The 12,223-nt window shown below is 42.5% G+C and overlaps 1 protein-coding gene across 1 annotated transcript in view; it reads left to right on the top strand.

The window, feature by feature from the left end:
* Positions 1-11,281, top strand: part of LOC138654949 (ras association domain-containing protein 6-like) — a 112,575-nt gene extending 101,294 nt beyond the window's left edge. The window contains exons 8-10 of the mRNA XM_069743535.1: positions 6,278-6,396; positions 6,485-6,582; positions 9,776-11,281. Of these exons, the coding sequence (XP_069599636.1) occupies positions 6,278-6,396; positions 6,485-6,582; positions 9,776-9,851 (293 nt within the window). The 3' untranslated portion in view covers positions 9,852-11,281. The remainder of the gene's footprint in view (positions 1-6,277; positions 6,397-6,484; positions 6,583-9,775) is intronic.
* The last annotated feature ends 942 nt before the right edge of the window (positions 11,282-12,223 follow it).

The following is a 12,223-nucleotide window of genomic DNA, read 5'->3' as shown; positions in this document are numbered from 1 at the left end:
GCAGCCCAATAAGCTACAGAGCTGATGAAGAAAAATCTAGCCTCCACTGTTCCTGCAAACAAAAGGTGGTGGACAGTGGAAATCGCTACAGCACAAGCGGTTTGGGGGTTAATGTACCCTGCCTAACGCTATCCCTGCTTCTGACGAAGCGGCAGCAACCTCTCCCTATGCTCAGCTCGGCAGCAGTAAGATGGCGATCAGCATTCACGCCCCTTTATAGCCCCTGTGACGCCGCAGAGAGCAAGCCAATCACTGCCATGCCCTTCTCTAAGATGGTGGGGACCGAGAGCTATATCATCCCGCTGCCCACACTCTGCGTCCACCTTCATTGGCTGAGAAAAGGCGCTGAAAGCGTCATACGAATCGCGACTTTGGCACGAAGATCGCCGACCGCGTGGCCGGTTTCATGAAACCCGACTTTGCCAAAAGTCGGCGACTTTTGAAAATGTTCAATCTGTTTCGCTCAACCCTAGTCTCGACTTATACTCGGGTCGGCTTATACTTGAGTATACATGGTAAGTGATTTTTTTGACTTTTGTTATTGGTGAAATATCAGCATGTGAACTCACTCAACATTTGAAAATAAAGTTCACACAACCAGGAGCAGACAGAGACAGAAGAGGTTCCCTGTGCTAGAACCATGTATTGGCTCCTTGCAGTCCATTAGGTCATCATAATGAACAATTCATCATGCTTTGATTTAACATTCCACCTGCCTCATGATTCTCTCACTGACTCTGTCTTCTTGGTTTTGACCTTGGTTACCACCTTGACCTCGTCCTTGCCACCTAATTGTGTCTTGTATCAGCCCTCTATGGCTTTGATCCAGCTTGTTGACTATATTCTGCCAGCTAAATTGACCAGCTATCAGCTGTGGATACATTCTAGGTGTTCCTCTTGCAAGTCCAGATCCCTTTAAAGGAATTGAAGGATGAAAACCAAGATAAGTGTGGGACCTGCTAAATGGAGAGTCTCATGAAAAATATATTTGTGGAAGCACAATTAAAGAGAACCTGTCAACATGATTTTGTAATGTAAGGTAAAGACATGGCTGTGTTGGTGCTCTAATGCAGATTTGATTGATACATTTGGTGAATAAATTTGATTTATTCTTCTTGTTCAATCACCATTTGAAGTTTTCTGCTAATTAGATTTCGGTGCACAGGGGCCAGACCGTGCACTGGGTCTTCTTCCTGCCTATGATTCCCTGACTGTCTGCCTGCATCTGGTCTCTGATTGCAATCTCAACGGTGACCTGTTATTCAAAGACTGAAGGAAGGTGGAGAGGTTGGGGAAGAAGACAGAGCGAAGACCCAGTGTACAGTCCAGCCCTTGTGCACCAACATCTAATCAGCAGAAAAATGATGATTAAACATGTAGAATAACGAAGATTTCTTTACCAAAGCGTTTAATCAAATCAGTATTACAGCGCCATTACAGCAATGTCTTTACTTTACGTTACAAAACCGTGCCGACAGGCTCTCTTTAAGGGAAAAATTACTGCAGTTTTTCACTATGCAACATGAGAGCAGCATGATGTAAAGGCTGAAAACCTGATTCCAGTGAAGTTTCACTTACTGAGCTGTGTGCTGTTGTTTTAATAAAATCAGTTTTTTATCATCAATAAAATATCTCTGGAACAATATACATACAAACCTGTCAATCATTGGTGTGGGCAGAGCTCTAAAGGACTCAGAATATAAAGGACTGCTACATCTGCAGTAGAGAAAACTGTGATTTCTATCACAACTGCTGGAATCAGAGTCTGCACTTACTTGCCCGCAGCATCTGTCGCTCCTTCTGGAACAAGACAGATGTCCTGGGCCCATGGTGATAGACTCTGTGCTTCTATCTCTGGTGCCATCATAGCTTTTTTGGAAGAAGACGTCGTCAGGGTGCAGGGATAGAAGCAGTGAGTGCCAGTCCAGGCATTCATAACTCTTGCAGGGGTGCAGGGATAGAAGCAGTGAGTGCTGGCGCTGCTCTCATAACTCTTGCAGCACCTATCACCAGGGATCCAGGATGTCTTCAGATGGCGGTGGTACAAGAAAATGTAGAAGGAACTGTAATGCCACCCCCTGATGACGTGCTGCTCTAAGAGTGGTGATAGTTGCCGCAGAGAAGTGAGTGCAGCTGTAAAGTGACCGAGGCGGTAACCGTGGACAAGTTGCTGCTCCATAACGCACTGGCACTTTAGAGGAGAATAGCGTCACAGTCCCAATGTGCTGTCTAGTGTGGGGTGCATCAAACTCAATTGTAGGCAGCAGCCTCCGCTTTCTCTAGGCCTCATCCTCAGGAGCGGCTGCACATAACTCAGGAGACATGCAGTGCATTTCAGCACATAACAGTTTACTGGACAGTTCAAGTTCAGATTGCACCATGCAGTTTTGGGCACAACACTTCTTACTTCTTGCTTCCTTTGTACAGTTCATTTCCAGCATTATTCTCTTCCTCCTGACTATCCCCACGCTAACTGGTTCTGCAGTGCAGTTCAGCCTCAGGACCTTCCTGTCCAGTTCTGCAGTGTACCCGGGATCCATTACTTTCTCTTAACGTAGTTCCACATCCTACTTCCTCTCTACGCCAGAGGATAAGGCACTCTTTGTAGTATCTGTACCGAGTCCTAGGCTGCAGACATTGTAGGAATGTCTGCAAGGGATTCCAATTAGGCTTCCCACTGCCTTGAACGATAGCTTCCTGCCCACTGCTGCTTGAAATTGACCTTAGTTGCTGAACTTCCCCATCTGACTATCAAGAAGTACAGTAGTTCCCTTTTATTGGGGTCTGCTCCACCCACTATGGGCTAGACCCAAACTTTAATTATATCTGTCACTACAATATGTAGCTGGGAAGATCTCCATCTCCAAGACCTTCCTCTATTAGTTTTGTTTCTTAACATAGTACGTGTACAGGCTTCTACAGCACTACCTGTTTTTCTGAACTTAGAGGTCACAACAACTGTTTTGGGATACTTTCACAGAGCAGTAGTTTGGTCATTATATAACATTCATATTTAAAACCCACATCCAGGGTTACAAAGTAGACTGAGAAAAAGTTTAAAAGAAAAATAAAACTACCTATTTGATTTTTTTGGGCACGCTCTTAGTTTCATCAGGCATCTAGCAAGAAGACAAACCATAGAGCAGTATGTGCCATGTAGGTGCTGAAAAAGCTGCCATTCATATCCTGTCATAATTTACTGTTACAGCCGCCAAGAGAGAGACCAAATTGGACAACCTGTTATACTTGGTCAGTTTTAGGATCTTCTTAGGCTGCATTCATCTCCTTTGGTTAAAGCAAAGACAGAGAAAAGCTCTCAGTGTAAATGTTCCCGCATCCCCTATTTATGAGACATAGGCCAAAATGGTGCTTTTCCATCTCTGTCTAGGCAATATCTGTTTGTATACAGCTTAACTGTATAGAAAAACCAAGCAGATTGCACTTTACTATACAGAGGGTCACAGCAAAAAAAATGTAAACTTTTTAGCAGTGTGTCCCTATGGTGGATGGATGTCTACACACTGTCGTCAGACGTATACCTCCAGAGTGTCATCATTTATGATACATAGATCTGTACATGTGATATAATATAAAAGAAGAATTGTTGTAGTTCCACTAGGGGGCAGTATAGTTGTAAATATGCAACTGTAACTCCAAGGGCTTGTCCTTCTCTATGTACCGAGACTAGAAAAGATGGAAGACAATGAAGATATATTGTTTTACCTTCCTTAACTTTATTTCTTCTTTAACTTAAAATATGTTAGGTGTCGAGTTCCCGCCTCTGCACAGGGGGAATCTCGAACCATCTCTGCTGCAATCTCCCATTCTTCTCCAGCCGCAGTGGAGCCTGCTCAGCAGAGACATCGATCCCAGCGTCTTGCTCAGTCCCACTCTGTACAAAGAGTTACTGCTGCTTTTCCGGCTTCTGCTATTGAAGTCCGTGCTGGGCAGCGGCGAGCAGCCGCTTCTGGGACTAAATCCTGCTTTTCTCGTTCTGAGCATGCCCTGAGTAAGATCTCTCAGTGGAAATCGAGGGTCACATGGTCAGATACTGCAGCTAAGTCCATTGGTCCTTTCAGGAAGGTCCTTTAAGTCCTGCTTTGCACACACTGAGTATGCCCAGGGCAAGATCTCTCAGTGGAGATTTAGGGTCACATGCTCAGGTATGGCAGTCTCTCATTGGTCCTTCTAGGAAGGTCTTTTACTTGCTGCAGCTATATAAGGCTCGCATGGCCGCACGGCCATGCTCTAGTGCACATTTGTATACGTGTGTTTGTTGTGAGTGCAAGTCGTTCATTAAATACCCCTACCCTATTGTATGACTATAACCTATATAAGAATTGGCTACACATATGGCACTTCCCAAATTCAAATGCACCTATAAATTAACGGAAGCTGATGCCAAAATTCAAATATTTTAAATAGAAATCTCTTTATTCAATACATAGAAATAAAAACATATCACACTAGAGATACATATGCATACAAAATAGTACCGCCATATAGAGGTGACCAAAAACAGAAGTATATACACAATTCCCAAATATGTATGGTTGTTGGTTATGCTGACATCGAGGCACATATCAAAAGCCCTTGCACAGACACTATCACAGTCCAGGCGAAATCCATTATAGTGTAACGGGGGTATAAAAAGTATTAAGTACCATACTCATGGCTACATACCCAATCTCACTCCCCTTAAAGTTTACAATATTCAAGGAATACCGCCAGTAGTAGGACCAATGTGCATAGCTATCTTAAGTAAACATCCATATACATGATTGCCTCACATAAGGTACCGTCACACTAGACGATATCGCTAGCGATCCGTGACGTGACCTCAAGGCCAGCCCAAGTAAATAAATAAGAGTTAATACATAACCTGTATATGCGGCACCTTCTCCGACGCGCGTTTCGCGTTCCGCTTCTTCTAAGGTGGTCTGTATAATGTGTACCATTTGCTCCTTCTATTTATAGCCCACCTTGTGCATTGGTGACAGCGGTGTAACAATGGCGCTCGCGTCTATGTTCCGGAACGCCGCGCCTGCGCAGATCGGCGTCCAGCGTCACTAGTCCACGCATAGCGTCTCCGTGGTAACGCGTCTATGCGCGTCATCTGTTTCCGCCCCTCCATTCTGACGCGTCGGATGGGGGTGTGGACTAGTGACGCTGGACGCCGATCTGCGCAGGCGCGGCGTTCCGGAGCATAGACGCGAGCGCCATTGTTACACCGCTGTCACCAATGCACAAGGTGGGCTATAAATGGAAGGAGCAAATGGTACACATTATACAGACCCCCTTAGAAGAAGCGGAACGCGAAACGCGCGTCGGGGAAGGTGCCGCATATACAGGTTATGTATTAACTCTTATTTATTTACTTGGGCTGGCCTTGAGGTCTATGTGAGGCAATCATGTATATGGATGTTTACTTAAGATAGCTATGCACATTGGTCCTACTACTGGCGGTATTCCTTGAATATTGTAAACTTTAAGGGGAGTGAGATTGGGTATGTAGCCATGAGTATGGTACTTAATACTTTTTATACCCCCGTTACACTATAATGGATTTCGCCTGGACTGTGATAGTGTCTGTGCAAGGGCTTTTGATATGTGCCTCGATGTCAGCTTAACCAACAACCATACATATTTGGGAATTGTGTATATACTTCAGTTTTTGGTCACCTCTATATGGCGGTACTATTTTGTATGCATATGTATCTCTAGTGTGATATGTTTTTATTTCTATGTATTGAATAAAGAGATTTCTATTTAAAATATTTGAATTTTGGCATCAGCTTCCGTTAATTTATAGGTGCATCCTATTGTATGACTATTCGTGTAAGGAGTATGGCTGCTACCTAGCGCTCGACTTACCACTCAACGTGTTACACACGAAACAGCGCCTACTGCTGTGACCGCCAGTATGGTGCCACGCGCCATTAGAGTGCTTCTTTAACCCTAGCCAGGGTGGTTAGAGGCACAGTTCGCACTTTCATGCTATTCAATTGTTAGTTTTGTTACGTGCGGTACTGCGGCCCTGTGAGTCAACAGGGTTCGCTTCCTTCACACAGGGTGAAGTTAACCCGTGTGTGTATTCACAATGTACCACCATATGACGATTGTCATTACTTGGCAGCAGGTTCCATCTCTGCACGGTGGACCCCGGGCGGTGAATGCAACTTTCTCTATCTGTCTTATTATTTGGTGCGTTCCACTAGCCCTAACAAAATATTAGTGAATTGTTTTGACCCATTAAAATATATATTTTTTTATTTAGAAAAGAAAAAATTGAAGAGCACAGATTGCCCGCTTTGGGAAAGACTCTTACAGGGGCCTTCTGGAAACATAGCAAGGATGTTCCTTATGGACAGAGAAGCAGAAGAGATCAGCGGCGATGTAAAAAAATACTGAACATTTGTAACATAGTTTTGTCTATTGTTTGAATGATATTGTGTCACTTATATTTGGTTTTCTTGCTTAACAGGTGGCACAGTATATTAAATTCAGCCTTCCACTTCTGGAAAACATTTTGCAGAAACTGAATGAAGAGGAAGAGCGAGAAATCCAAAAGACAATCTCTAAGTAAGCATCATCATCATCTGTGAATTATGGGGGAGATTTATAAGCTAACATTAAGCCCAGGGGTTAGTAATGGAGAGGCGTCTATCAGGCGACCCCATTGCTAACACCGTAAGTTTAAGTTAAAAAACACAGTACTCCTGACCTGTCTGCTGATAATCCACATGTCCCATGATGAACACCTACAGTTAGGTCCATATATATTTGGACAGAGACAACATTTTTCTAATTTTTGTTATAGACATTACCACAATGAATTTTAAACAAAACAATTCAGATGCAGTTGAAGTTCAGACTTTCAGCTTTCATTTGAGGGTATCCACATTAAAATTGGATGAAGGGTTTAGGAGTTGCAGCTCCTTAACATGTGCCACCCTGTTTTTAAAGGGACCAAAAGTAATTGGACAGATTCAATAATTTTAAATAAAATGTTCATTTTTAGTACTTGGTTGAAAACCCTTTGTGGGCAATGACTGCCTGAAGTCTTGAACTCATGGACATCACCAAAAGCTGTGTTTCCTCCTTTTTGATGCTCTGCCAGGCCTTCACTGCTGTGGTTTTCAGTTGCTGTTTGTTTGTGGGCCTTTCTGCCTGAAGTTTAGTCTTTTACAAGTGAAATACATGCTCAATTGGGTTGAGATCAGGTGACTGACTTGGCCATTCAAGAATATTCCACTTCTTTGCTTTAATAAACTCCTGGGTTGCTTTGGCTTTATGTTTTGGGTCATGGTCCATCTGTAGTATGAAACGACGACCAATCAGTTTGGCTGCATTTGGCTGGATCTGAGCACACAGTATGGCTCTGAATACCTCAGAATTCATTCGGCTGCTTCTGTCCTGTGTCACATCATCCATAAACACTAGTGACCCAGTGCCACTGGCAGCCATGCATGCCCAAGCCATCACACTGCCTCCGCCATGTTTTACAGATGATGTGGTATGCTTTGGATCATGAGCTGTACCACACCTTTGCCATAATTTTCACTTTCCATCATTCTGGTAGAGGTTGATCTTGGTTTCATCTGTCCAAAGAATGTTCTTCCAGAACTGTGCTGGCTTTTTTAGATGTTTTTTTAGCAAAGTTTAGTCTAGCCTTTTTATTCTTGATGCTTATGAGTGGCTTGCACCATGCAGTGAACCCTATGTATTTACTTTCATGCAGTCTTCTCTTTATGGTAGATTTGAATATTGATACGCCTACCTCCTGGAGAGTGTTGTTCACTGGGTTGGCTGTTGTGAAGGGGTTTCTCTTCACCATGGAGATTATTCTGCGATCATCCACCACTGTTGTCTTCCGTGGGCGCCAAGGTCTTTTTGCATTGATTAATTCACCAGTGCTTTCTTTCTTTCTCAGGATGTACCAAACTGTAGATTTTGCCACTCCTAATATTGTAGCAATTTCTCGGATGGGTTTTTTCTGTTTTCGCAGCTTAAGGATGGCTTGTTTCACCTGCATGGAGAGCTCCTTTGACCACATGTTTACTTCACAGCAAAACCTTCCAAATGCAAGCACCACACCTCAAATCAATTCCAGGCCTTTTATCTGCTTAATTGAGAATGACATAACGAAGGTATTGCCCACACCTGTCCGTGAAATAGCCTTGGAGTCAATTGTCCAATTACTTTTGGTCCCTTTAAAAACAGGGTGGCACATGTTAAGGAGCTGAAACTCCTAAACCCTTCATCCAATTTTAATGTGGATACCCACAAATGAAAGCTAAAAGTCTGAACTTCAACTGTATCTGAATTGTTTTGTTTAAAATTCATTGTGGTAATGTCTATGACCAAAATTAGAAAAATTTTGTCTCTGTCCAAATATATATGGACCTAACTGTACATCTGGAAGCTTGGCTGAGCGGTGTCATGACGCGATTGCTCAGCCCTGCATCTAGGATACACTTAGTTGAGTGTGAGAATGCAACTTGAGTGACCGACCAGGCGACAATGATGACAATGGTCTTCAGTACCCGGCTCCTTGGAATAGCGCTACATGTACGGTTTTCCCAGGCGCCCGTATGTGTCACATTGATGACACATGGATATGCTCCGTGTGTCTTCAGTGTGCATATGTGCGTTTTGAGATCCTCGCTGCTGGTAAAAACCAGACATGTCCGCTTGTTTTGCCCAAGGGCACATGGTCCATGGAAACACACTGACATGTGCAGACCCATTGTTTTAAATGTATCTACATGTGTAAGTGTCTCCTGTACGTGTGAAACGGTCACCACCCAAGCTGGACATACTGACCTGTGAAGGAGGCCTAATGGTATATTAGGTGTTTGGTCTGTGTGCCCACGATTACATTTTGGTGCATTTTTGAAGCTAAAAATTTTTGCGGTGTAAAAAATGCAGCATCTTACAGTTCCAGAAAAGTGGATGGGATTTATAGAAATCTCCTGCCTACTGTGCCTTTTTTAACTCAGTGTAAACTCACCTGCGGTGCGTGTTTCAAATCCGCAACATGTCAATTTCTCTTGCGGGTACGCTGAGTTTTATGTGTAGCTTCTTCTCATAGACTTCTATTACATGACGAAAATCCTCATCTAATGCATATGCGTCTTTAGTGTTTTTCTGAAGCTAAAAAGCATCAAAAAGGCATGTGATGTACTGGAAAACAGAAAAAAAAATTCCAAGTACTGAACATTTTGCATAAAAAGCACAATACCACAAGTATTTTTTGTATTTACCTTGTTTACCATACAGTAAAACTGACTTGGCAATATGATTCTCCAGGTCAGTGCAATTATGAAGTTACAAAACGTATATATTTTTTATTTAGGTAGTGAAAAAAATGTTTTTATTTATAACAAAAGAAAAAAAACGTTTGCTTCTGTTACCATAAAATTTTACATTTTTCGTTGATAGTGGTGTGTGAGGGATTGTTGTTTTGCACCCAGAACAGACATTTTTACTGGTACCATTTTGGGGTAGACATGATGAAAATTGTGATTCTCAGTAAAGCACCAAAAATAAAGCAACAGCAGGAACTCGCCACTTTTTACCTAGTTACAGTTCCTCTCTAATGAGCAATATCTGAATATCATGAACCTGGACTTTTATATTTGCAAAAAAGTCTTCTTTTCTTATTTCAGTGTTACATTATAAAGTAGGTTGAACTGAATGGCTTTGTGTCTTCTTTCAACACTAAATCTATGTTACTATGAATTTAATTTTCTGTGTGTGTTTTTTTTTATAGGTATCTACAAGAGAAAGACATATTACATCAATACCTTAATTCAAAAACTACTAAGAAAACGGAAACCACAGTGTAATAATTTCAGAATTATTTTAGACACAGGGACAAGATGATGATGAAATATTCAAATATTTGGATAACAGGAGACTACAGAGATCAATTTTCTCTTAGATTGAAACTTATACTTTACAATGGACGACATCTTGACAGCTGGGAGCAGAGCTGTCCCATCGTCAGGCTCTTTGGAAACATCAGCAGAGATAATGACTTCATTATTTATTCTTTGGCTCGAAGACATATTTGAATACTAATTCTAAATATGAAGTACTGGCAATACTGAGACTGTTAGGGTATGTGCAGACAATCAGTAAATGCTGCGGGTTGGGCACTGCGTGCTTGTGCAGTGTCCAAGCCACAGCGTCCAGATGTTACAGCACAGTGGATGGGATTTCAAGAAATCGCATGCCCACTATGTGCTCAGAAACTCCCGCGGCTCACCCACGAAGACGGACATGCGGCGCATCTCTCCAGACCACACAATGTCAATTTCACTCTTGGGAAGTATTAGACGCAGTGATTCAGCATGGTTCAGTGAATACCTGTGGATTCACCTCTATTCAATAGAGGGCAGCGCTTTAGACGCTGCAAACATGCGCTGCGTTCAAAGCGCTGCTACTTCCAGATCGTCTGCACATACCCTAATGACAGGCAACAAGCAGAAGAGACTTGTTTGGGCTAAAGAACACAAGGAATGGACATTAGACCAGTGGAAATCTGTGCTTTGGTCTGATGAGTCCCAATTTGAGATCTTTGGTTCCAACCACCGTGTCTTTATGCGACGCAGAAAAGGTGAATGGATGGACTCTACATGCCTGGTTCCCACCGTGAAGCATGGAGGAGGAGGTGTGATGGTGTGGGGGTGCTTTGCTGGTGACACTGTTGGGGATTTATTCAGAATTGAAGGCATACTGAACCAGCATGGCTACCACAGCATCTTGCAGCGGAATGCTATTCCATCTGGTGTGTGTTTAGTTGGACCATCATTTATTTTTCAACAGATCAATGACCCCAAACACACCTCCAGGCTGTGTAAGGGCTATTTGACCAAGAAGGAGAGTGATGGGGTGCTACGCCAGATGATCTGGCCTCCACAGTCACCAGACCTGAACCCAATCGAGATGGTTTGGGGTGAGCTGGACCGCAGAGTGAAGGCAAAAGGGCCAACAAGTGCTAACCATCTCTGGGAACTCCTTCAAGACTGTTGGAAGACCATTTCTGGTGACTACCTCTTGAAACTCATCAAGAGAATGCCAAGAGTGTGCAAAACAGTAATCAAAGCAAAAGGTGGCTACTTTGAAGAACCTAGAATATAAGACATATTCAGTTGTTTTACACTTTTTTGTTAAGTATATAATTCCACATGTGTTAATTCATAGTTTTGATGGCTTCAGTGTGAATGTACAATTTTCTTAGTCATGAAAATACAGAAAAATCTTTGAATGAGAAGGTGTGTCTAAACTTTTGGTCTGTACTGTATATACATGTCAGTAACACACACACACACATATATATATATGTATTTATATTGCACAGAAAGAAAAAAACCTGGTAATTCATGTGCCGGCTTCTGTAAAATCACTGCAGGAGCCGACAGGACAGAAGAGATGGATTACATACAGTAAATACATATAGAATAGGTAGATATATAGAGGTTAGTGACACATACAATTAGTACAGTGTATGTGCAAATTACTAGACATGTATTTAATTAATAAAATAATAAAAGATTATTTTACAGAAAAAAAGAGCGTGGGTTCCCGCACAATTTTTGCAACCAGCAAAGGGAAAGCCAGCAACTGGGTGCAGATGTTTATAGCCTGGGAAGGGGGTAATACCCATGGAGCTTCCCAGGCTATTAATATCAGCTCACAACTGTATACTTAGCCTTTGCTGGTTATTAATATAAGGGAGCACCCCCAAAAACATGACGTGTGGGGGGCTAGAATTAATAATCAGCAAAGATTATGCAGACAGCTGTTGGCTGATATTAATAGCCTAGGAAGGGGCCAGGATATTGCCCCCCCTGGTTAAAAACATCAGCACTCAGCCGCCCCAGAAAAGGCACATCACTAAGATGTGCCAATTCTGGCACTTAGCCTCACTCTTCCCACTTTACCTGTAGCGGTGGCAAGTGGGGTAATAGTTGTGGTCGTTGATGTCATCTTTGTGACATCAAGCCCCAAGGTGAGTAATAAAGAGGCGTCAATAAAATGCCCCCTTTACTAACCCCACAGTGAAATTGTTAAGAAAACACAGACACCCAATAAAAAATCCTTTAATTGAAATAAACACCCAGACTCTGTTAATGTTCTATATTAAATCATACTTACTGCAACACCTAATTACCCGACAATATACCCATACCTGTCTATCGTTGTGCCCCATGCA

This window comes from Ranitomeya imitator, chromosome 1 (genome assembly GCF_032444005.1).
Source record: "Ranitomeya imitator isolate aRanImi1 chromosome 1, aRanImi1.pri, whole genome shotgun sequence".
NCBI lineage: Eukaryota > Metazoa > Chordata > Amphibia > Anura > Dendrobatidae > Ranitomeya > Ranitomeya imitator.
This window is presented reverse-complemented; position numbering and strand designations above follow the sequence as displayed.